We start from the raw sequence: 26,119 nt of genomic DNA on the forward strand, positions 1-26,119 counted from the left end.
TCTCTCTCTCTCTCTCTCTCTCCATTGCTGTAAGGTTCGCAGATAAGGATGAGCGAGCTTGACGAGTTTATGTTGTTGCCGCTGTGACTCACTCATCCAGACTGAACCTTTCAACAAGGTTTGGGTTCTCAACATCACATACAGAAGAATTCCATGTCGGCTAAAAAAGGTAAGCGATATCTCGCGAAGAACAAAACTCACCTCTACCTTTCCTTTTGTCTTTTCTTACCCATAGTCTATCTATCTGTAGACAATAGTCTACAAGCCGACAGGAGAGAGAGAGAGAGAGAGAGAGAGAGAGTTTTGTTGCTAGCTTTTTGCCTTTTTACGTTGTGGAAGTATTTGTTTGGCTTCTATTGAGTGAATGAGAGAGAGAGAGAGAGAGAGAGAGAGAGAGAGTAGCTGAAAGGAACACTTAAAGCTTTAGTTGCCCATAGTACTTACTGTTCATCTATAGTTCTTCTACCTGATGATGATGTTGCAGGCCACACACACACACACACTACATATCTTTTGGCTTACTTCCAAAGTGTGTGGTTCCACTGACTGGGAACTGTTGCTCTGTGATCCTTCCTTCCACACAGCATTCTATCTTTTCAATTTGTTTCATCTTTGTCTCAGACAACTGTGCATCCATTTTCCAATTCATCTAATCCAAAAAGAAGAAACCAACTTTCAGAAAAATAACTTGGTGTGATCTTTCAGAGTTTGGCTTGATTTTTGGGTCATGACATTTCCTTTTCACTGCCTCTTGCAGTCTTACCTCAATTTGATTCAGAAAGTATAGGCAAAACACAAACTTGAAAGAAGAAATGTTTTTGGAAACAAGAAAAATCCTACCTTTCTTTACTTGTCAATTTATTCCATTACGATTCTTCTTCAATCAAATCTTATCATTAGCTTTGGTTGGTTGGTTGGTTGACAAAGGGAAAAACAAGTACCCCACAATTTTCTTCTTTTTAAGCTTTCTCCTCCTACCTTCTTCAAGAAAAATAAAAACAAATTTGATTTGCTAACACTTTTGAAAAATATTGTAATTCCATGATTGGACTTAAAACATTGAACACCAAAGAATGCTCTCTTGTGCTTTGGGGCTCACTAAAACAAATAATGATATATGAGATTGTCAACTTTGCAACTCATCTGTTCTTCCTTCCAACCTCAATAAAGTGAAAGATTGCTTGGCATCATCTAAGCTCATGAAATATATGATTATTATTATTATAGTGGTTTGTGTGTTTCTATTTTGTTGAAAAAGAAAATCCATGTAAAAAGAGAGAGAGAGAGAGAGAGAGAGAGAGAGAGAGAGAAAATTCACATTTTTATTTCCCCCCCCCCCCCCATTTAGTCAAAGACAAAAATCCACATCCATGCTATTAGCAGCAAGTCATGTTTGAGTGTACTCTTCTTCCCATGGCTACAGTGATCAATAGGATGGACGTCAAACTGCATCCACTTCACATCATCTCCTCCTCCTCCTCGATCTCGAAGGTAAAAGAACTGGAAGAAGAGGATGAAGGAGAAGAAGAAGAAGTAGAACAAGAGGAAGAAGAAGCAATGCCCAAAAGCAAGTCCATGAATGCTCCAATTATAAACCCATGATTCTTCTTCCCATTGAGCAGCAAATACCATCCCAGCATCTGCTGAAGCCACGCCCAGTCTCCCACGCCATGCGCCAGCAGCATCTCCTCCATCGACTGCTTGAAGTCACGATAAGGGTCCTCCGAGTCCACCGCCATAGCGATGCTCCCCTCGAACGGAGTGCCGTCGACGTCGGACTTGGCCGCCTCCTCCACCATCGAGCTCGTCGTGCCTGGTTCGAAGAACAGCCTGTCCGACGACCTCAGCCCGTGGATGACCGCTTCGACGGCGTCGCCGTCCGAGAAGCTCTCCCACTCGCCTGACGACGAGTTCGACAGGCATGACTCGTTGAGAAGAGGAGGAGGAGGAGGAGAGGAAGCCATCGGCCTCACTCTAGAGAAGAGAGAGGCGAAGCTTGGTTTCATGCCCGTATCTGATCTCTCTCTCCTCCTTCAGAATGAGGTATGCATTAATGGTGAAGAAAGGAGTCTGTGATGGATGGATGAGCTTCAAGAGGTTTTTAAGAAGGAGAGTGACATTTCTAAAGGTGATGCATGTGAGCAATGATAGACAACAGTGGGAGGTTATATATATAGATATATCCATAGAGAGAGAGAGAGAGAGAGAGAGAGAGTTCAGCAGATCCATGCAACAGTGGTGGTCGAATTCAAATAGGGTTTGCTGTGGTGTGATGATGAACACCTTTTCATTGTTTTTGGCAAGAAGAAGATGTTGCAACTCCAGTGTAGGTATCTGTCACATTGCCTTGTTCTTGTCCTTTTCATCTTGTCATGGTTGAGAAGGAGGGGTGGGTGCATTGCAACTGTTGCACCAGAAGAAAATTAGGCTTGTGTAGATCAAGTCAACTAGTAATGAATAATACAACTCAATTCACACAATGATGTCCTTCGATTGATGAAGACAACATAAAATGTAGGTAGGTTGTTATTTAGGCCATGTAATGTAAGAAATATATATATTTATCCTTTGTTCTTCATAAAGTTTAATGATAAAGATAGATGGCTGAGAAAAAAAAAATCCTCTTTTTGAGTTTTTCCTGGAAAAAATTGTATGCATCAACCCTTTTAAATCAAAGGGTTGAATGTTCATTCCATACTTTTAACTGTGATATTTCCAAGTGAGAAAAGAGAGAGAAAAAAAAACATGAAAAGTCAGTGTGTTTTTGTGGTTTCAGCTGCTAATTACTAAGATTGGAGTTGCTTGATGAAGCATTTGTCTTGTCATAAGCCTATTCCTACTAAGATATCCATATCCATCCACCAATGCCAACAGTGAAACTAACATAAGGTCTTGTATTCTACTATTAGCCTTTGGCTTTCTCTCTCATCTTTCATTAGTTTGCCTAAGGTGAACAAACAGGAGTTCACCTTTGTCTCCTTTGTCCACACACCAGAGGATACAATGTCTCTTGCTTGCTTTGGTTTCATTTCAATACACCTAACAGCAACAAGAATGTCTCATTCCCAATTGCCAATGTTTGTTTGTCCAATATTCTAATCACCTCATTTGTGTGAAGTCAAGCATCAAAAAAAGGGTATACTCTTCCCAATGTGAGTTGATGTGACCAATGTCACTGTCTCCTATGGGACATTTCAGCTAATGATAGCTTAAAGGCAGCTATCCTGTCTTCCAACTGCACCACATGCTTCCTTGCCAATCCTCAATCATAGAGCTTGAGAGGCATGCTTGTCCTTCCAGGTAAACTAGACATCAAATATTAAAACCTTCAGCAATGGTTAAACAAGCATAAAACCAAAGCAATGAAAGGGGACAAGAAGCCAACAACACATCTTTATTAACTCACTTGTAGGTGTTTAGGTAGGGGATTATTTATAGGCTAATACAAGTCAGCTGCTACCTTAAAACATAGTTTTAAGCTCTAATATCATAAATGAGCCAAGATCTTTTTTTTTTTTTTTTTTTTTACTTAGCACCAACCTATGTAATTAATGGATTGGACTGGATCTTGTCATGCATCTTTTGCTGAATCTTACAATATTTGTTTAAATTTTGTGACAAGTGCATTGCAGCTTATATAAAAATAAATTTAGAACCTCTAGAATGTTCCATGCCTGATATTATGAGGTTGAAGACCTGAACAAGCCATACAGATTTCACTGGATATAGGTGATCTTGGGGTTGTGTTCATGCCTTGGCTTGTAAGCCTTTCTCTTGGCAGTGAGATTTGGTGACATGGAGGCTTTGAACATGCACTGAGATCTATCAAGTGCTCCAAAAAGTAAAGATCTTATTTTACTCTTGCCTCTTTTTTCCCATTGAATCTGAAAACAAACCTTAGGGTTGCTGAAATAAGAATGCTGTGACATTAATAAAGTCTGAGAAAAGATTACAAATAATTAATAATTTTGATTTACCATTACATATTGAATTTGTAACTGAAGTTATCTACCAATTACTTCACTCTTTCTTTTTTCATCCTGAACTATAATTGGATGTACCAAAGTGTGGAGCACAGGATCTTTAAAGCTCAGTTTTAATCACCTGGCTTGGAGTTATATTTTCCTCTAATCATATATTAAATTAGTAGCCATATTTGTTTAATACTTTTCACATGGTTTGAAGTAATATGAATCTTCACTACTTCTCACAACAAAGCAATGATCAATAGGTACCATCAGAGAGATGCCATAAACGAAGAGCCCACCAAGTATTAGAAGCAAAGCAAGAATATCTATCTCATAGGTGCTGCCACCGACCACATTCATTAAACAAAGATTTGATTGGAAACTGGAAACAAAAGTTTCACAATTGTTTGATACCTCGGTACTTCCATGATTCTTATAAAAAAAATCCTTATATGCTAAGAAAACTGAAGGAATTGCATCTTATCACTGACCTGCCTGAGAAAGGAGCAAATTAGAATACCCGGTATGGCTTTCCCATAGTGCTCTTCAGGTACAAGCACCTCACCTGTAACATTAAATATGTTTAATACTTCTTAACTTATTGTATTTTGGACATGAACAAATGACTTGCGCATGAAACTACAGCAAATAAGAACAAACGCTCCAAGAGGCGTTCAAATTAAGAAGAAGTCATTGTGGCCACAAAGATCCCAAGAGTAATATGGTGGATGAAAAGACAAACAAATTAATCCATTATTTCAGTGTTTATTCTAGAATTTACGTGTTAGATGTTACATGCTCAACAAAATCATGTCAAAGCTCATCAGGCAGCAAAACAAAATTGAATTAATTACCATAAGGGATCAAGTGGACAAGGATCTTAGTAACATCAACATAAGTAAGAGAAACCAAACCTATTTTCTAAAATGGAATGCAGGGGTAAGATTTAACACTACGAAAGAAAATTTTGATGATTGACTTTATAGGCATAGTGGAAACATAAATTCTGTAACATCCCATTAGTCCCACATCGGAAACGAGTAATGTGTATGATTGACTTATAAGGGTCTGATGAGTGTACTATTATCAACTTCAGCTTAAGTATTTTAGTCAATGGTTTAGACCAAACGAAGTTGATAGACCAGTTAGCCCATCAGGCCCGAGTCATAATATTTGGTATCAGAGCCGACCTAACATTTAGGCATGGTAAAAAAGTGTAGCCATAAAGAGAGATATGTATCAAAAAAAAAATAATAATGCATACAAGAGGAGATGCAGGAGTTTGGTCAATGGAGTAGAGAAATATAATTTTTATACATCATAAAAAGATGTATCGAGATTTAAAATTCAACCTAATTGATAATGAAGTCAACATCAGCAGCAAAATGAACAAAAGGAAAATGACAAAAAGCAATGACACCCAGCAGCAGAGAACTTTGGTACAATCCTTGCATCAGAATAAAACAATATGTTGATCAACTTTTTTTTTTTTGTTATAATAGAAATAATTGTTTATCCTCGAGTGTAAGTTTAGTTTAGCCTTTTTCCCATCAGACTCCACACAACATTCTCATATGGATGACAATAGTTTAAGAGCATGACAATCAATTCCAATGAAACAATACAACACTAATGGCAATGTCACTTGCAAAAACAAGTAATCTCCAAAGCAGACTTCTCTATTTTCCAAAATACACTGTATCAGGTTATAACAATCCAGTAATTGCATTATAATACATGGTTTAGATGGTTCTATAAAGTAGCCAGTTAGCTCACTGAGGGTGGGGTGGCTGTTGACTAATTACCATTATTTGACTATCTATCTTAGATGTGAAACAACTATTTATTTCCTGGAAATTACAATGAAAAAGGAGTAAAAAGAGAAGAATATGACAACTAAAACTTACCAATGATTGTTTCATTTTGTCACCAAAAATATGAGAAGCTGCACTTGAAAGTGTCATGCTTGCCATAAGAGTTAAAAAGTTATAGTACTTGCCTGCCTTGTTAAGACCAGGTCCAAGGAGGCGAGGGATCTGTTTGATAATAGCCTTTGATGCTAGAAAAGCATGGTACTTCTTAGCAAGGTCCGTAATACCGTATCGTACCGGAGTTTCGACCTGGGTTCGGTACCGGTACGGTACGGTATACCGAGCGATACACCCAGGTGTACCGCTTGGTATATTTAGGCATGTCGAGCATTGTAGCACTACTACAGTGCTACAGTGTTGCTACAGACGATCTGCGTACCGGAAGCTTGTCAGACCGGTACGTACCGCCCATACCGGGCGGTACGATCCGGTACTGCAGGCCATGCTTCTTAGCAAGTGTTTTTAACCAACTTGTTATTTTTGTTCATCTTCTTTAGACTTTCCACATCTATGTAGTTAAGGCCTATCTTCTCGGCCTGGAGATGGCAGAAGCAAGCATTAGCACAACGGAATCATGATCCCAGAACCAAGACAGATAAGGTTTAGAATTAGACAAGCATCTTAATTTGATCATGTAAAAAAGGCAACAAAATCATAAACATTCACAGGAGAAAAATTTTGAACACAAAATTGATTTTTCGTTATAATATTCATATAATGTGAAAAGTGCATCCTTTAAGAAAAAATGTGTTGTAGATATAATCATCCCATGTGTTGTACTTATCATCGAAAGAATCAACTTTGGAAAAATATAATTGAAGAGTCACATAAACACCCGGTCGTCGTCCTCCCCTGCCTCGGTCAAGCGCGTGGGGTCAGAAGTCGTTGCCTGAGAGCAGGTGACGTCAGTGCGTGTCGAGTCAGCGTTATTGCCCTCCTCGTTGGGCAGAATGACGCCCAGGTGAGGTCAGTGACACGTCATGCCGCCATTATTACCCCTATCAATATCGACATGCTTTAACGTTCTACCTATTTCTCTTTGCTTCCAAAGTTCAAAATTTTATTTGTTTTGTAATTCTTTTGTTTTTTCTCTTTTCTATCCGTGATTCTGTTTTTTGAGTTTGCTTATGGACTCGATGCATGTTTTTTTTTTCATATTGCTTATGAGAGAGCGCGCGCGTGTGGCGATGGAGAGTTTTATTAAAATAAACTGAAATCATACAGGATGACAAAGCAAAAAGTCAACAGCTTATTAAAATAAACTGGGAGAATAGTTTTATTCTCCTTACATGTATATCAAAGCAAACAAAGAACTCTTGCAGAACTTTTTCTGCATTGTTCCATCGAGAGAGAGAGAGAGAGATCAAAGCAAACAAAGCACTCTTGGAGAACTTGTCTGAATTGTTCCATCAGAAGAGAGAGAGAGAGAGAGAGATGAATCAAGCTGCATCATGAAAAATTCCACACAGGAACAGCACAGCAAATCTGAGAAGCTCTATGACCGGCATGGTCTGTTGGGATCATGGCCACCGAAGGAACTTGTAGATGCCGCAGGGGTGGGGGAGGATTGCGCCACTGCGGCAGCTTCCCCGCCATCATAAGAGTCTGCAGCAACGGCCCTGCTTGCAGCACAGCTTGCACAAACCTGCCTCTTTCCGGTCGACTCCCCTTCATGGCGAGGCTATCAGTTACAGCAGAGGCTTGTTCATACTTGCCCATGCTGGAAGACGACGCCCCCCTCGAGGAATCGCCCATGTTCCCGGTCGAGAGCTCCGGAGAAGTGACGGCGGTGGCGTCGACGAACGACTCGACCGGAGACGAAACGTACCGCTGGGAAGGGTGGGCTGTCTCGGATAGGTTGTCGGAGATGTTGGAGCTGCCGATCGCTTGCAGCAACGGAGAAGCATCGGTTGGAGGATGGGGATGTTAGAATATGTGGCCCTTTTATTGAATAAGATATATAATAGAATTGGGTTCCGTTGCGATATTTTAGCCAAGACTAAGTCCACTACGGAACGATTCCTCGGAGATATCCTTGATGGGAGGAAATCTTCTGAGATCTCATCTCATCGTAGACCCTCTGCTCTCGCCTATAAACGGACAGGATCTCTAGTGGTTGAGGGTGTGTTAGTGTGTTAGAGCGTCATAACGTTGACAGTATAGACGCATCTCTCCGTTGAGGAATTCAGTTATTCTCCTCGACTCTCTCCCCAAAACCCTCTCCCTCTCCCCAAATCAGGATCTGTGTGATCCTGTGAAAGGATAGGAAGAGAGGAGAAAGGGTCTACTCTTCGCACTCCCTGCAGATTCCGCAGCGTGATCGGATTAAAGACGGAGCCTGCAGCAATTTTGGATCACGGTGTGCTGAGCAGATCAAACAAGATCTCTGAACGGATGGCATCAAAAGGTACGCATCGTATAATTAGATCTATGTATTGAATTTCAATCCTGGCATATAGGTTAATTCCGCATAATTGATTTAGCATAATTACAGATTTTTATGCTTACAATTGGTATCAGAGCCCGGTTTTTGAAATCATGCATTAGATCTGTAAATTAATTTACGATGTATAATTACCTTTATCTTCCAAGAACTGCTAAGCAGTAATGGTCACCGTCGACCTCGCTGCGAATCTGCGATTACGCCGAGTAGCGTATGCATCACAGAACTCGTCCCATATGCGGACATCACAGAACTCGTCCCATATGCGGACATCACAGAACTCGTCCCATATGCGCACATCACAGAACTCGTCCCATATGCGCACATCACAGAACTCGTTCCATATGCGGACATCACAGAACCCGTCCACGCGACGGCATTACAGAACCCGTCCACGCGACGGCATCACAGAACCCGTCCGTGCGACGGCATTACAGAACCCGTCCACGTGACGGCATCACAGAACCCGTCCACGTGACGGCATCACAGAACCTGTCCGTGCGACGGCATTACAGAACCCGTCCACGCGACGGCATCACAGAACCCGTCCGTGCGACGACATCACAGAACCCGTCCGTGTGACGGCATCACAGAACTCCGTCCGTGCGACGGCATCACAGAACTCCGTCCGTGCGACGGCATCACAGAACTCCGTCCGTGCGACGGCATCACAGAACTCCGTCCGTGCGACGGCATCACAGAACTCCGTCCGTGCGACGGCATCACAGAACCCCGGTCGCACACGGCATCACAGAACCCCGGTCGCACACGGCATCACAGAACCCCGGTCGCACACGGCCAGAATCCGTCCATGCGACGATCGGCCGCACGCAGGCAGACAGCCCATGTGGCGGCCATGCGTGAGTAGGCCGTGCACAGGCGGCGGCCGCGTGCTGGCAGCAGCCACCCGCGGGCAGGAACCGCCGCAGCGGCACCGGCCGCGCATGAGCAGTAGCAGCCCCGCGGCGGCAGCGCCGTGGCGGCAGTGGCCGCGCACAGGCTAGATCTACCGCTGGAAGCCGCGCACAGGCAGTCGCTGGCAGCCGCGCATAGGCGGTAGCCCGCAGCCGCGTACAGGCGGCAACCCGCAGCCGCGCACAGGCGGCCGGGCCGCAGGCTGCAGCGGCAGCGCCGCTCGCGCAGGCAGCGGCGGCGGCAATGGCAGATTAGGGTTTTGGCATATTTACGTTTTTGTCCTCGAGGCTAGGGTTTTCAAAATTACAGTTTTACCCTTTGCAAATATCGTAATTACAGTTTATGTTCTAACATATTTACGGTTTTGGCCTCGGGTCTAATTTCTGCCAAATTACAGTTCTGCCATTCGCATATTTTCGATTTATATCATATCAAATATTTTCGGTTTTTATCATTATGAAATTGAGAAATTTAGGTTATATTCTCAATTATAAAATTGATAAATATCATTTATTATAATTATGATTAATTTTAATCATGATTATTATTTTTTGATTATTTGATTGGATTTAATTTTGATTAAAAAAAAACTATAAATTATGGTTTATTTTATAGTTTTCTCATATGAATTATTCATTATATATGTGGTAAATAAAAAAAAATCCAATTATTGTTTTTTAGAATTTTTTATTTATTTATTCACATGTATATGCTTGAAATTATCATATGAGTTTTTTATTAAAGTTCAATAATTGTTATAGTTATTTATTATTGAACTGTTCTGCATTGAATTTCAATAATTATTATTATTATTTATTATTGAATTATTTTGCTTTAATGTTCAATAATTGTTATGGTTATTTATTATTGAACTGCTTAGCATTAAATTTCAATAATTATTATTGTTATTTATTATTGAATTACTTTGCTTTAATGTTCAATAATTGTTATGGTTATTTATTATTGAACTGCTTTACATAAATGTTCAATAATTATTATTGTTATTTTATTATTGAACTGTTTAGCAAAATTAAAGAAACATTGATGAATATTATTTGTAATTTATTTCCCTAAGTTTTATCTGACTAGTAGCTGCCAAAGTGGCCTAGGATGATAAACTTTTGTGATATGAATTACAATAAAAGTTTTGTCATTTATAGGACATTTTTATTTTATATCATTGCATTAGTCTTGAAGTCACCAAAGTGACCTAGACTAATGACTTATAAAATAATATTAAAGAATTAGTCCTAAATGATATTAAGGAAATAATATTCATAATGACACATATAATTATGAGATTTAGATAATCCCAAAGAAGAATCTAATTCAAATAATTATATGATGGGGTAGGATGATACTATTTTAGATATCCTTGCAGTTTAGGGTTGTATACCCAAAGGTAACAATACCTATTCCTCAAGGATAGTATCAGTCCTCCAAAAATATTCTTGAGTGAACACTAGATATGTCAATATTTCACCCAAAGGTGTAATATAGATGATATCAATAGTTCATCAATTTTTTGACAAACTCAAAGCATTAATGTTGTTATATATCTTTTTGCAGTGGTACTTCCGCATATACATTCATATGCTTCAAGTGTCCCTGTACTTTCTGGATCAAATTATTCAGAATGGTTAGAGCATGTGCAATTCACACTGGGTGTATTAGATCTTGATCTAGCATTACTTGTTGAAAAGCCTGCAGACTTGACTGATGAAAGTACTGCAGAACAAGTTAATGAAATGAAGGCTTGGGAAAGATCTGATAGGCTTAGTTTAATGTTCATAAGAATGACAATTGCAAATAACATAAAGACTTCATTACCGATTGCAACTAGCGCAAAGGAATATTTAAAGGTTATTGAAGATAGATTTAAATCTGCTGATAAGTCATTGGCTGGCACATTGATGAAAGAACTGACTACAGCTCAGTATGATGGTACTCGAGGAATTCAGGATCATATCCTCAATATGGCTAACAAAACTGCAAAACTTAAAACATTAGGCATGAATGTTGATGAATCTTTCCTCGTGCAATTTATTCTTAATTCTCTTCATTCTCAGTTTGGCCCATTCAAGATTCACTACAATACAAATAAAGATAAGTGGGACTTGAATGAGTTGACTAGCATGTGTGTTCAGGAAGAATTGAGATTAAGACAGGAAAATTCATATAATGTCATGACGACTACTCAAGGAGGTGGTAATAAGAAAAGAAAGTTGAAGCATCATCCATCAAAGAGATTTGCTAAGTCTGGAAATGTTAAACAGAATAATGAAAAGAAAGTATTTACTGTAAAGTGCTTCTTTTGTGGCAAGAAAGGACATGTGAAGAAGGATTGCATTAAACGCAAGACTTGGTTCGAAAAGAAAGGTATTAACTCGACCTTTGTATGTTTCGAATCAAACATTACAGAAGTTCCTTCTAACACTTGGTGGATTGATTCCGGTGCTTCAACTCATGTTACAAATAACATGCAGGTATTCCTTTCAATTCGGAAACCAAAAGAACATGAAAGATTCATCATTATGGGAAATCGTCTTAAAGCGAAAGTGATATCAATGGGAACTTATCGTCTATGCTTAGAGACGGGTCACTTGATGGATCTTGTTGACACATGTTATGTCCCTACAATTTCTAGAAATTTGATTTCTCTTTCTAGAATTGATGAGTTGGGATATTGTATTTCTTTTGGTAGTGGCAAACTCAGCATATTTTATGATTCAATAAAAGTTGGTTCTGGAATTCTGTGTGATGGTTTGTACAGAATTAATTTGGATCTTGAGTTTGCAAAGACACTAATGACCCTGCAATCAAATGTTGGATTGAAACGTAGTTTCAATAATGAAAGATCTTCCATATTGTGGCATAGACGATTGAGGCATATCTCCAAGGAAAGAATTGAAAGATTAGTGAAGGATAATATTTTGGAACATTTAGACTTCACTGATTTTGATATTTGTATAGATTGCATCAAGGGAAAGCAAACTAAACAAATAAAGAAAAATGCCACAAGAAGTAAAAAACTTCTTGAGATTATTCATACTAATATCTGCGGACCACTCCATATTCCTTGTTTTAGTGGAGAAAAATATTTCATCACATTTATAGATGATCTGTCCAGATATGGCAAAGTTTATCTAATACATGAAAAGTCTCAAGCCGTTGATACTCTTGAAGTATATATAAATGAGGTTGAGAGACAATTAGATAGAAAAGTTAAAATTGTTAGATCTGACAGAGGTGGTGAATTTTATGGCAGATATGATGGATCTGGTCAGAATATTGGTCCTTTTGCTAGATTCCTAGAACAACGGGGTATTTGTGCTCAATATGCATTACCAGGTGTGCCACAGCAGAACGATGTTGCTGAAAGACGAAATCGTACTCTGATGGATATGGTTAGGAGCATGATGAGTTATTCCTCTGTACCTGAGTCGATGTGGGGTGAAGCTCTTAGGACAGCTATGTACATCTTGAACAGGGTTCCTAGTAAGTCAGTTTCATCGACTCCATTTGAGTTATGGACTGGTAGGAAGCCCAGTCTGAGACATTTACATATTTGGGGATGTCCTGCAGAGATAAGAGTATTCAATCCACATGAAAAGAAATTGGATCCAAGAACTATTTCAGGATATTTTATTGGTTATCCAGAAAAATCCAAGGGATACAGATTTTATTGCCCTAATCATAGTATGAGAATAGTAGAATCTGGTAATGCAAAATTCCTAGAAAATGGCGAAATCAGTGGGAGTGAAAAATCTCGAAGGATTAATTTTGATATTGAGGAGATTCAGGTTAATTCTCCCATATCATCTCCTATCCGAGAGATTGTTGTTCCTCAAATCAATGAGAGTATTAATGGGGGTGAACAACAAAATAACATCCAAGAACTCTCACATGATGTTGATGTCGCTGCTGATGATCTTGTAGAACAATCACAATTGGCAGATTTGAGAAGATCTCAAAGGAAAAGGAAACATGCCATTTCTGATGATTATGTTGTATATCTACAAGAATCAGATTATGATATAGGAATAAAAAGAGACCCCTTATCGTTTTCACAAGCCATAGAAAGTAACGATTCTGAAAAATGGTATGATGCAATGAAAGAAGAGTTAAAATCAATGGTACAGAATAATGTCTGGGATCTCGTTGAATTGCCCAATGATTGTAAAAGAGTCGGTTGTAAATGGGTCTTTAAGACAAAACGCGACTCAACGGGCAATATCGAACGATATAAAGCCAGACTTGTGGCCAAAGGTTTTTCTCAGAAGGAAGGCATCGATTATAATGAGACTTTTTCTCCTGTTTCTAAAAAGGACTCATTGAGAATCGTTATGGCATTAGTAGCTCATTATGATCTTGAGTTGCATCAGATGGATGTGAAAACAGCATTTCTGAATGGGGATCTGGATGAGGAAATCTATATGGAACAACCTGAAGGGAAAAGAAAGTTGGGCTTGTAAACTTAAGAAATCCATTTATGGCCTTAAACAAGCTTCCAGACAATGGTATATAAAGTTTCATAATACCATTACTTCCTTCGGATTTAAGGAAAACATTGTTGATCAGTGTATATACCTGAAGGTAAGTGGGAGCAAGTTTATTATATTGGTCTTATATGTGGATGATATTTTACTTGCCAGTAGTGATCTTGGTTTATTGCACGAAACTAAGATATTTCTCAACAAGAACTTTAAGATGGTTGATATGAATGAGGCATCCTACGTCATTGGCATTGAGATATTCAGGGATAGATCTCAAGGATTATTAGGATTGTCTCAGAAAGGATATATTGATCGTATCTTGGAGAGATTTAATATGCAGCTTTGCTCAACCAATGATGTACCTATTACTAAAGGTGAAAAATTCAGTCAAAACCAGTGCCCAAGAAATGACTTAGAAAAGAATCAAATGAAGAATATTCCTTATGGATGCGCAGTTGGAAGTCTACTATATGCTCAAACCTGTACAAGACCAGATATCAGTTTTGCAGTTGTAATGCTGGGAAGATATCAAAGCAACCCAAGAATGGAATATTGGAAAGCTGCAAAGAAAGTAATGAGATATCTACAAGGGACAAAAGATTATATGCTCACATACAAGAGATCTGATCAGCTTGAAGTAACTGGATATTCAGATGCTGATTTTGCAAATTGCCTCGACAGCAGGAAGTCCACTTCAGGATTTGTATTTATGTTAGCTGGTGGGGCAATTTCTTGGAAAAGTGCAAAGCAATCGCTTATTGCATCATCAACAATGGAAGCTGAATTTGTGGCATGCTTTGAGGCCACCAATCAAGCTTTATGGCTGCGAAATTTTATCTCAGGACTTGGTGTGGTCGACTCAATTGCCAAGCCGCTGAAGATATTTTGTGATAACACCGCAGCAGTTTTCTTCTCTAAGAATGGCAAGTACTCTAGTGGTTCCAAACACATTGAGTTAAAGTACTTGGTGGTTAGAGAAAGAGTCCAGAAACAACAAGTGTCTATTGAGAACTTGAGCACCACTATGATGATTGCTGATCCATTGACAAAAGCCTTACAGTGCAAAATATTCAAAGAACATGTTCTTAGAATGGGGCTTGTGAGCAAGTCATAAAGGATATGGTGATGCATGTTTATGTGGATGCTATTATTGACATTTTTAATAAAAGTTATCTGTTTCTGCTATCCTGTTTACATTTATGTTTATGCATATTATGGTTGAATGTAATAACAGGATTGTCTTGACAAGACAAATTACAGGGGTCATTATGGACTATGTTAGGAAAGACTAACAATGTTGTGGTACATAGAAGGGAGTATGACATTGATGAAATACAACCGTTACTCGCATCGATAGTTGGACTTAATATAGTATTATTGTGATTATTGGACTTATTGGCTTATTTTAAAACATGGCCATGTATAAAATGCTTTTCAAAAATTTTTTTGGAATCCAATTAGGTAAAATTGTTTTCAAACAAATTTTGTTTTGTTTGTTTTGATTTTGTATTTCTTTTATATCTTATCAATTAATGGGCCAAGTGGGAGAATGTTAGAATATGTGGCCCTTTTATTGAATAAGATATATAATAGAATTGGGTTTCGTTGCGATATTTTAGCCAAGACTAAGTCCACTACGGAACGATTCCTCGGAGATATCCGAGGAAATCTTCTGAGATCTCATCTCATCGTAGACCCTCTGCTCTCGCCTATAAACGGACAGGATCTCTAGTGGTTGAGGGTGTGTTAGTGTGTTAGAGCGTCATAACGTTGACACGTATAAACGCGCATCTCTCCGTTGAGGTCTACTCTTCGCACTCCCTGCAGCAGTGCGATCGGATTAAAGACGGAGCCTGCAGCAATCTTGGATCACGGTGTGCTGAGCAGATCAAACAAGATCTCTGAACGGATGGCATCAAAAGGTACGCATCGTATAATTAGATCTATGTATTGAATTTCAATCCTGGCATATAGGTTAATTCCGCAGAATTGATTTAGCATAATTACAGATTTTTATGCTTACAGGGGAAGCACTCGAGGGAGACCGGCGAGGCTCGGTTGTCCGATCTGGTTCAGCAGGAGCTGCAGCTGGTTTCTCGCTTCGTCTCTCTCGGAGGTTCGTAGCTCGAGGAGTTCGATCAATTGCTGGTTGCTTTCCTTGGCTTTCTGCAGCTCTTCGTGGGCGTTGGTCCGCAGCGCCTCCAATTCCATGTTGGTGCAGGTGAGCTTGTGCTTCAAGTCCTCGATCGTCTGCTGGAGAAAGATCTGCAACACGATTGATTGATGAGACAAATATACAGAGAGTAACTCCGGTGAACTCCGAAGAGAACCCTCCTCCACAAACAAGAGAGAGAGAGAGAGAGATGAACCGTGCCTGACCTCGTGATAATCCCAGGTAGCAGCCAAGCAGTCGCCCGTAGCCAAAGCGTCTCCAAAAGACGACGGACTCACATCCATCGCCACACGCGCGCGCTCTCTCTCCCGAGCCGATTGCTTTATATATATATATGATGAGAGCCCAATAATGATATCGCGAAAAGGACTTGAAGAACTCGGATTACCTCATCGCTCAGACGTGTATCTCTTTCCTACTGCAATCCTTCAAGGAAAAACACAAGAATGATATCAGATCCGCCGCCGGAAACAAATCGATAAGCGAAAATTCGAGCAAAAGAATATGGATTTCGAGGCGAGAAGAGGCAGGAGGCTCACCGGGACCTCCACGAACAGGGCAGCTGTCGACTGCAGGGACGAGTAATCGCCGTGCCTAGGAAATAGAACCCTAAAATGCCGGCTCCGACTCAACCAGTCGCCAATCCGACGGATGATATGTTTTCTGGGGAGTGTTTTGGGCTTTGACCCGTGGCCGCTAGTTGGGCCGAAACCTTCGTGACGTCATAAATCTTTTGTACAATAATGATAATTATTTTTGGGCCATATAATTAATATTTTGCATTAAGATCCGAATCCGGATCCGAGGATGGGTATTCTATTAAATCGGATTCGGATCGGGCATTAATTTTGTACCCTATCTTAATGGATTCAAAATAACTTGAAAACGGAGTCGCTTTCGGGTTTGGATTCTGAGACTCGTTTCGTAAAAGAGGGGATCACTGCGCTCTTCATGCGCTACTCACCCGAGACTTCATTCGACGCAAGCCGTCGGTAAGAAGATCTTGGCGTTTCCTGCTCGCTAATCGCTCGACGCAAGGTTGCCTCCCGAGCCAGAACAGAGCTCTCCGAAACCCTAGCTTCCTCACGGGCCACGGATTCAAACCCTAAATCTCTTCGTCCGATTGAACCGGGCTTCTCCGTCGTCGGCGATCCGTGGCGGCTGCGGGCGGCTGTGGAGATGGAGCTCTTGGACGGGGAGTTGGAACTGAGGGAGATCCAGAAGCTGGAAGGTCACACCGATCGAGTCTGGAGTCTCGCGTGGAACCCCGCGGCTACTGGCGTCGCCGGGATGCTTGCCTCTTGCAGCGGCGATAAGACGGTCAGGATCTGGCAGAAGGGGCCTTCTGGTTCCTGGAATTGCTCGGTTTGTGTTTCCCTCTATGATTCATCTTCTTTGTTTTCGTACATGGTTTCCTGGATTATTGTTGTTTGCTAATTCCGTATGAAGTGGAAGCAGGTTTCTGTAGTCCTGAATTTTGAAGGGAACTGCTTAATTTGTAATAGAAGCTACTAGTTAGCGTCGGCTGAATTAGTTTTGGACTTCTAATCTAGATATCATCTGTTATGGGTATTAGATAACGTATCTCATCCTCTGGCATTATACTCAAATGTGTAGGTTAAGCTATTTTAATCTATAATCTATCGATTCATATCTTTGAGTTGTCTATGGACTTGTTTGATATTTGGCTTGCAAGAATTAATTTGCATTGAATTATCTTATCACAGTCTGTTCTTGAAGATACTCACACTCGGACGGTCCGGTCTTGTGCATGGTCTCCTAGTGGAAAATTGTTGGCTACAGCAAGTTTTGATGGTACAACTGCCGTATGGGAACATGTTGGTGGTGAATTTGAATGTGTTGCGACACTTGAGGTAAACACTAATGATGAAATTTGCATGGTTCAGTGTGTTTATGCCTAAGCAAATTGGTATCACTTTTCTTTATTATTTTACTTTTACAGCTTCACGTTACTTGAATGATAAGTAAATCAGTTTTTTCCCTTCACACTTTGCCCTTCTTCAGGGTCATGAAAACGAAGTTAAGAGTGTCTCGTGGAATGCCTCTGGATCCTTGCTTGCAACATGTGCTCGAGATAAGACTGTTTGGATCTGGGAAGCTCAACCGGGTAATGAATTTGAGTGTGTTTCGGTATTGCAAGGTCACACACAGGATGTTAAGATGGTCCAGTGGCATCCCTTCCTGGATATTTTGGTTTCTGTTGGCTATGACAACTCTGTCAAGGTATGGAATTGTTCAGCTATGTTTTAGCTTTTGAACTTAAATGTCCATTTAGTTATTTGTTTCATGCAATCTATCTTGAACCTAACTGAACTTGGTATGATACCAAGGTCTGGACTGAGGATGGTGATGATGATTGGCATTGTGTGCAAACATTAGGTGAAGCTAGCAGGTACTGAAGTTATACATCTTCCTTTACTATCCAATATGAGACAAATTCGTTCATGTTGTTATTACCTATCTGTAGGCAAATGATATTCATTGGGAATTGAAACTTATAATAAACTTGGATGTTGAGTGTAGTAGAAAACTTATTTTGGACTACTGATACTGCTTTTAAAATTTCAGGATATGTTTCTTGTGATTGTTCATTCATGAAATTAACTTCTTAGCTTTGTTGACTGATAAACATATCCATTTTAGTGGTTCAGAGGGAAGCTATATAGATGCCATATAAATTTAACTAAAGAAACAGGTAATGCCCCATTTCTACAGATGACAGAGGTTAAGAGATCAAATGGACAAAAATCTCACTCATCTTGTTATGGGTAGTTACATGACCAGTTGAGAAGACAATTTTATAACGAAACATTTGTTGTTCAACTGGGATGACAGACTAGTGAGCCAAGGTTCCTATGTGATTGGCAACTAACATTCCTACAAATTGGTACAAATCATGTGATGAATACTCTGGCAATACTTTTCTTTTTGCGTTGTTCAGTTTATTGACAGGTGTCCCATGTGTCAATCTAGTAATAGTACTATCAATGATTGAAGAATGTAATAAATTTGTCAGTCAGCCATGCCCCCTTAACTTCATGTTGTAAATTTGCTCATGCTATCTCTTACCTATTAACTGAAGCATCTCCCAGGGAGCTTTATCTGTTTGTAGTTTCTGCAGTATCAATAAAGTCACCCCTTTTTTCCTAGTTGATTTCTCTTCATATATATTTGGGAACCACCTTCAAAAGCTGTATTTCTATCTCCTCTGAAGATTTAAACCTTTAAGAACTTGTGTCATTTTTGTTTGTAAGCATAACAAGGGTTTCAAAATTATCCTATCTCATTATTGTTGACCTTGCCTAAAAAAAGGAAAACAAAAAAAAAGAAAATAATATTGCTGGAAGATATCCTGTTTCGTCTTGTGAAAGATTCATGCTTTATGTTCTTGCCATCCATATTTTGCATATTAAGCTGCAGAGACATAAGGTTGTGCTCCATTTTTTCATCAGTTATAATTTCATGGACAATAACTATGTGATGGTAATTGAAGGTTAAGTTTATATATGACTTCTTATGGATGTGATAATAAATATACTAGGCAAGATACTACCGTAATGATGACAAGAAAACATCCTTGTTCATGCACTTTGAGATCTATTTGCAATTCTTATTCATTTTGATCTTTGCTCCTCAGTGGGCATACATCTACAGTCTGGGCAAAATATCCTTGTTCATGCACTTTGAGGTCTATTTGCAATTCTTATTCATTTTGATCTTTGCTCCTCAGTGGGCATACATCTACAGTCTGGGCATTATCTTTCAACTCTGCTGGGGATAGAATGGTTACATGCAGGTACATATTCTTAACATTGTTACCAACAAGAAAGATGATAATATGGCATCTTATTGCTTCTTCTTTATGCAGTGATGATCTTACTTTGAAGATATGGGATACTTCACAGAATCCATCTGAGACAAGTGGTGATGGCAATGGATCTTGGTAAGATGCAACTTCATTTGACAGTATTGGCTTTGCTTTTCAATACATAATATCTCTTATAAATGTAGAAGCTTTTCAGCTACCATTTCAAATTTCCATCCAAGTCATTACTATATTCATGAAAGTTGAAAATTTTAATGCAAATTACAACAGAAGTTATTCATATAGCAATTCCGATGCAAAGAGTTTACTTCATTAGCATTGGGTTTGTATGAATACTGACAGTTGCAATTTAAGGTGATATGATGTGTTTAAGAAAGTTGGCCATAATGAAAAAAAAAAAACACTAATTGCTACATGTCACCTAAATCACTTTGCAAGCCGACTCTATATTTGTCATGAGGAGCTATTGTAGGATTCATTCAATTATATGTTACTAGGACATGGTTTGACGTACCGTTCAATACGATATGAAATGGGTGGTATGGATCGGTTTGCCAGTTGATCGATATGTGGACTGGACCATTTTGGGTGGTACATTATTATGGGGCTGGTAACAGTATTGTTATGGGGTTTGAAACTCGATTGTTATCAATTGATACAGGCCTATACTGATCTCTCAAGTCAAACCAGGTCCCAATGGTCAAATTGAATGTTGGGCCTTGTTTTGACCCTTTAAGTCCTCGCTTCCCCCTCGTTCACTTGCTTTGACTCACTCTCGTTCTCTCTCATTCGAGTCACCTAGAATTTCTATTCACTTATGGCTTGCATACACTTTATTCTTATCTAAATATAATTTATATACGAAGAAATTAGGAAAAAAATTAAAATATGGGTTTTTGAATTTTTAGCCATTTTTGGCTTTTTTTGGAATACCATATGTACTGGTGTATGTATTAGTCTAACTAGCAATTCGTATGGCCAGTTGATAAGAGACGGAGTTGATTGTATTAAAAGCAAGGATTTTAATTTTGAATGATACCGCCTATACCGAGCGGTACGTACCAGTCCTCCAGCATACTGGTACGCGGACTGCCCGCTATCGGGTGGTATCAGCTTGGTTGCGGCGAGGGAAGAAGTGTTGAGGGAGAAGAGGGAGAAGACGCTCGAAGAAGAGGGAGAATCGGGAGAACCTTGACGCTTTCCGATCCGGTGCCGCCCTCCCTCGACGATCCCGATCCAGGAGGTAACGGAGAGGCGACGACTCGACTTCTTCTTCGCCGTGTCCTTCGCCAAAGGCCGGAGATGTCTGTGGCTTTCGACGTCTTTGCCGAACACCGCAGATGAGGAGAAGACTGGGTTCTTCTCCTCATTGCATTGCGCCGAAGGCTGGAGACATCTGCAGCCTTCGACATCTTCACCGAACACCGCAGATGAGAAGACCATGTTCTTCTCCTCGTCGCGTCGCGCTGAAGGCCGAAGACATCTGCGGCCGTTGACGTCTTCGCCGAACGCCGCGAATGAGGAGAAGACCTCGTTCTTCTCCTCGTTGCATCGCGCCGAAGGCTGGAGACATCTGCAGCCTTTGACGTCTTTGTCAAATGTCGTAGACGAGGAGAAGAAAAGGAGGCGACGACTTTGAGGCAGCGTACTCCCTTTATATATATATATATATATATATATATATATATATATATATATATATGTACTGAGCGGTACACCTTGGTGTACCACTCGGTATGCTCGTACCATACCGTATCGGGCAAAGCTTGAAACGTCGATATGGTATGAAATTAAAAACCTTGATTAAAAGCACTAAAAACAAGATTTTTTTAATTTGATATTGTTACCTATAGTTCTCTTATAGGTTCACTGAAAGCCTCGGAGGAGGTTGGCCTAACAAAACTAGGAAACGTCTTTTTGGCATTCAAGAATAACTTAAAACAAATTGTTTTGAGTACATTCAAGTACTAGTTATGTCCTATATTTTACTGCACACAAAATACTATTTATGGATATGTCTGCCTCTCTCCAAGAAAACAGATTTTATCTTGTCTCTTCTAGTTTTTATTTCATGCAACAATATTTTTTATATTTATTTTCAGTAATTTATAAAGTTCAGATCTTATTTTTATGCTTGTTCACTTTGTTCTTTGTTTTTACTGTTATTTAAATTTGTAGTTTTGATTTTATATTTTTAATTTTTTTATTTCTATACAAATAAGTGTTATGTTTTATTATCTCTATCATACTTTCTTTACCTTTTCAATTATACAATTGTGTACAATCCTATGATCTTTACTTTAAGTGAAACAGATGGATGAAAATGATTAATTAATTATATTAACAGTACATTTAGTGATTTGTGAAAAGTCCAAACAAGAAGTCATTTGCCATTAATTATGTGCTCATAAGACATGCATTATTGCTCCATGTTCACTCAAAAGAATATTTTCTATAATGTAGATTTACAAACAAAGAAAGTTTTCAGTTGACAAATGTTTCAGAGGGTTGGTTGTACAAGTGATCTAAAACTGATATGGAAGTTTGGTTTACAAGGATATAGAATCTGTACCTTCTGGTGAGTAGGTTGTAGAACAAGCAACCTATGGCCCAAGTCTGGTATCACTGAGCTTCTTTGGCTAACATATTCTAGTGGATGGAGAGTTAGTCAGTCACCTAATGTTTAAAATTCTTTTGAAGGAATCTTGTATTTGTTGATATAGTTCTCAACAATGGTTTATGGATATCTTGACCTTGTATTCGTGCCAAATTCTTAATGGCTTAACCTGATCAACATATTCTGATAAACTGCGTATGTAAATCCTTTTTTTTTATCATCTGATGGGAATTTTCTGGTTCTTTCAGGAGTCATCTGTGTACCCTTTCTGGATATCATGATCGGACCATATTCTCAGTTCATTGGTCAAGGTATTAAATTATGCTTTGCATCTTTTCTCTTGGGAGTATTTTCTTACCAGATTTTCATTTTAAGTGTTGCTTTATTCTCAAAGTTGTAAAGTAATGTTTGCACTCCATTGCTCTAACCAACTATATAGAATCATCTAACATGTTAATATGAATCTCTGGACAAATTGTTGCTTCATGTGAATTTTGTTCTATGATATCAATTTATCTATTGGGCCCCAGGGTTCTCCTTATTGGATTAGTAGAGAAATGAGGGGTTTATATTAGGACACTGAAGCAAACAAGAAATTAAGGCTATCTTTGGACTTTGATATGCTCTCAGGAAGATTCATATTTTAGAACAAGTTTTTGTTCTCAATAACTAAGCTTTGGACATCACTTGTTGTGCAAATTATGGAAAGACAGGGAGAAAAGAACAAAAATTTTAAAACATATAACAGTTAATATTTTAAATATTTTATCTTATGTAGGTATTTATATTATTAGGTTATTTGATAGGACTTGTGCTATGTAGCTCAACCAAATTACTTAAGAAATTTTCTAAGATAATGTGGTGGCCAAGAGGTCATATACTTGTGTCCAACAACATCAGGTTTATGAGAAACTACATCAATTAAAAAACTTCCTTGGGGAGATCAGGCCCAACCAATTGACATAATCCTATCTAATGTGTTGTATTACTATATTATCATATAACAACAACAAAACCATAATTCCCAACTATTTGGAGTTCACTACATGGATTTTTTGTTGCTATTGAGATGTGTAAAAAGTCATATGTTTGGTTAAAGTTTAGATTACTAAAATTTTTATTTATAGTTTCTATTGAAGCCATTTTAGGTCTTCCTCTACTTTTTCTTGTACCACTAACATTAATCATTTCACCTCTTCTAACTATCGTATTCATAGGTATTTCTAAGCACATGTTCGTACCATCTTCTACATTATATATAAAATATATAAAGGTATTTAATCTTGTGAATTTTGTATATTATATTATTATGTAATTTATCTTCTTATATGTTGTTATACTCAAGGTCTGTCATACCGAAACGTATCGCCCGGTATGGGTGGTACGTACTGATCTGACAGGTTATCGGTACGTGGACCGTTCGGTACCGCTATAGTGCTATACTGTAGCACTGCTACAGTATGAAAAAATATATAATTATTCGGTACACCAGGGTGTACCACTCGGTACGCCCTAATGTACCGGTCGGTACACTGGTACCGTACCGTACCGAGCCCGGGTCGAAACGCCGGTGCGGTACGGTACGACGAACCTTGGTTATACTAGTATATTTTAATCACAGTTCGCCCAAGAATAGTTTTCAAGACTAGAGTACAGGAAATTGTTTTCCAAATAAATATGTTGCCTATTTATTTTAGTAACAGGAAATTTTCTTTTGAGAAAACAGCCAAACACACCCTAGAGTTTTTCCTATGATGCTGGTTACCTGTACTACAAGCTATTTTTGTTTATTACTTTTCTGTTGCCAATCCCATTGGTTTACTCTGCAGATATCCATCATAGTTAATATTGAAGAATAATGGCTGTATTTAAGTGTCAAACTATCAATATGGCTCCAATTTATAGGTTCCAAGGTGCCCTTCAACTAAGGGAAAATATTGGGATTTGATATTGACATGACCATTTGCTAGTACCACCATCTTGAAAAATAGGATTCTTCGGTAATGTGCTGGACAATTGTGCTGCATGTTTGCATCTATGTAAGTATATTTTTTAGGGGAGACTGAGGGTTGAATCATATAAGTTTCTCATGCAATTTCAGAAATGAGCCTAAGAATAATTATAATATTTTTTAGGATATTTTTGTCTACTTATGTCATCAAATGGTCACCTGCCGATGTTTTGATGTTTTGTGCTGAACATTTGTAATCGTGAATTCAGGATATTCCTTCTTAGGCTAACTGGGCGATTTCCTATTCCAAATTACAGGGAGGGTTTAATTGCGAGTGGAGCGGCTGATGATGCTATACGCCTTTTTACTGAGAGTAAAGACAGTTTTGTATAATTCATGCCTGACATCTAAAAGCAAAGATGGTTATTTGTGCTTTTACCCAATTTGAACTGGTTACTGGTATATAATGATCAAGACTGCGGACATATTGTGCTTGGGTTCGTTTTCTATGGGTTCTAGTCAAATTTTAAACCTACTGTGGACATATTGCACTTGGGTTCCTTTTCTATTGGTTCTAGTTAATTTTTAAAACAGCAGTCCTGTTAATTTGCTTCTTCTATTTAGTTGTTATGTTAATCTATAAGTTCATGGTACTGAACTAAATTTATATGTAATTGTAGCATGTTTTTCATGCTCATTTCTTGATATTCAGGTAAGTGTATTTAAGATCTATATCCTCCAATCTTTTAGCATGTTCCAAAAGCCTTGTTAAGTGATGCTGTTGTTTTTCTCCTCGTATGCGGCAATCTGTATTTTTCCTGAACAAGCTCATATTGTTAACGGTCTTTATTGCATCAAGTAGTTAGATTTCTCCAGATTTTGATCATGCAAATTTCCTGCAGGCCCATGGCCATTCTGCCAAACTAAAGAACTAGGGTTTTGAAGGTCATTCTGTAGACAGTTTGTTGCTAAGTTATGGTCGAACAATTCAAAATTGCTTCATTGTGGTGACATTTTTCCATGTGCTTCATGCTTGTGGGTTTGTTTATGAGGATAATAGGAAATTATGTTTTTATTTATTCGTTGAAATGATTAGTGTAAGCGGTCAACATTCTCTCAGCTAATATTGTGGACTTCAGGTTGATCAACCATCTTATAAGATGTTGGTTAAGAAAGAAAAAGCTCATGACATGGATGTGAACTCCGTGCAATGGAATATGAAGGTGATTTGCTTTTATTTACAACTGGATTTCTGGTTATTAGTCATGATGTATTTTTTGCATTCAAATGTGTATACTCTTTGTCCTTTGGGTCTATTGCAATTGTTAACTGTACATGTTGTGGTATGACCCTGCAGGAACCAAGACTTCTTGCTTCAGCCAGTGATGATGGGACGATAAAGATCTGGGAACTTTCAGTAGTGTCCAAGTAACCTCTCTTGTTTATGGCCCAAGAGATGAAGAGTGAACATCATTAAATGGTTTTCAACATACCTGTCCTCATATAGCCATTTTACATGTAGGAGTATGTTCATCATGCTGGTCACTTTTAGTCTGTTGATGAATAAAAATGTAATCTTGGGTGGTAGAAGTTAAAACCATTGATGTTCTTCATATTATTCTGTTTTTTTTATGGAATAATTAGTTAGAACAGTCTGTGAGCATGTTTCTGTATGGTATTATTTATCTGTACCAGTTATGGCCATTGTGGCCTTCTATCCATGATGTAATAAACTTGATCCAATGCCAAAATGACTGTTATTGATCTTAGTCTTCGGTGTGCATCAAAATGACCATTATTTTGTCAAAATTTCATAGAGGTACCCAACAAGTTGCAAG

At 38.7% G+C, this 26,119-nt stretch overlaps 2 protein-coding genes across 7 annotated transcripts; one reads left to right on the forward strand and one right to left on the reverse strand.

Annotated features, from left to right (window-relative positions):
* Positions 1–1,345: 1,345 nt before the first annotated feature.
* On the reverse strand, positions 1,346–16,529 carry LOC135674639 (transcription repressor OFP13-like). Of its 6 annotated transcripts, none has more exons than XM_065184683.1 (6): positions 16,406–16,529; positions 16,255–16,292; positions 16,068–16,186; positions 15,717–15,958; positions 4,460–4,533; positions 1,346–2,404 (listed from the first exon to the last, which is right to left on the reverse strand). In XM_065184683.1, exon 6 carries the CDS (start codon positions 2,004–2,006, stop codon positions 1,458–1,460), a length of 549 nt encoding a protein of 182 aa, XP_065040755.1. In that variant the 5' UTR covers positions 2,007–2,404; positions 4,460–4,533; positions 15,717–15,958; positions 16,068–16,186; positions 16,255–16,292; positions 16,406–16,529; the 3' UTR covers positions 1,346–1,457. The 6 variants fall into 6 exon arrangements, with proteins under 6 accessions (XP_065040755.1, XP_065040753.1, XP_065040754.1 ...); XM_065184681.1 differs by having other exon boundaries at positions 16,073–16,186; positions 16,406–16,526; XM_065184682.1 differs by having other exon boundaries at positions 16,073–16,186; positions 16,255–16,284; positions 16,406–16,518.
* A 282-nt stretch (positions 16,530–16,811) lies between these two features.
* Positions 16,812–26,050, forward strand: LOC135674637 (protein CIA1-like). Its single transcript, XM_065184680.1, has 10 exons — positions 16,812–17,231; positions 17,594–17,740; positions 17,892–18,110; positions 18,218–18,279; positions 19,618–19,683; positions 19,756–19,830; positions 22,579–22,641; positions 24,599–24,668; positions 25,421–25,504; positions 25,639–26,050. The coding sequence occupies exons 1-10, from the start codon at positions 17,046–17,048 to the stop codon at positions 25,711–25,713; spliced, it is 1,047 nt and encodes a 348-aa protein (XP_065040752.1). The 5' UTR covers positions 16,812–17,045; the 3' UTR covers positions 25,714–26,050.
* The last annotated feature ends 69 nt before the right edge of the window (positions 26,051–26,119 follow it).

Source organism: Musa acuminata, chromosome BXJ1-5 (genome assembly GCF_036884655.1).
Source record: "Musa acuminata AAA Group cultivar baxijiao chromosome BXJ1-5, Cavendish_Baxijiao_AAA, whole genome shotgun sequence".
NCBI classification, from domain to species: domain Eukaryota; kingdom Viridiplantae; phylum Streptophyta; class Magnoliopsida; order Zingiberales; family Musaceae; genus Musa; species Musa acuminata.

What these genes read in the sequence shown, in the direction of transcription:
- LOC135674639 (XM_065184683.1), bottom strand. Translation starts at nt 2,006, where the DNA reads ATGAAACCAAGCTTCGCCTCTCTCTTCTCTAGAGTGAGGCCGATGGCT.
- LOC135674637 (XM_065184680.1), top strand. Translation starts at nt 17,046, where the DNA reads ATGGAGCTCTTGGACGGGGAGTTGGAACTGAGGGAGATCCAGAAGCTG. An exon ending in GATAGAATGGTTACATGCAG is followed by an intron (nt 19,684 to 19,755) that starts GTACATATTCTT and finishes TTCTTTATGCAG; the next exon opens with TGATGATCTTACTTTGAAGA. An exon ending in GGTGATGGCAATGGATCTTG is followed by an intron (nt 19,831 to 22,578) that starts GTAAGATGCAAC and finishes TGGTTCTTTCAG; the next exon opens with GAGTCATCTGTGTACCCTTT.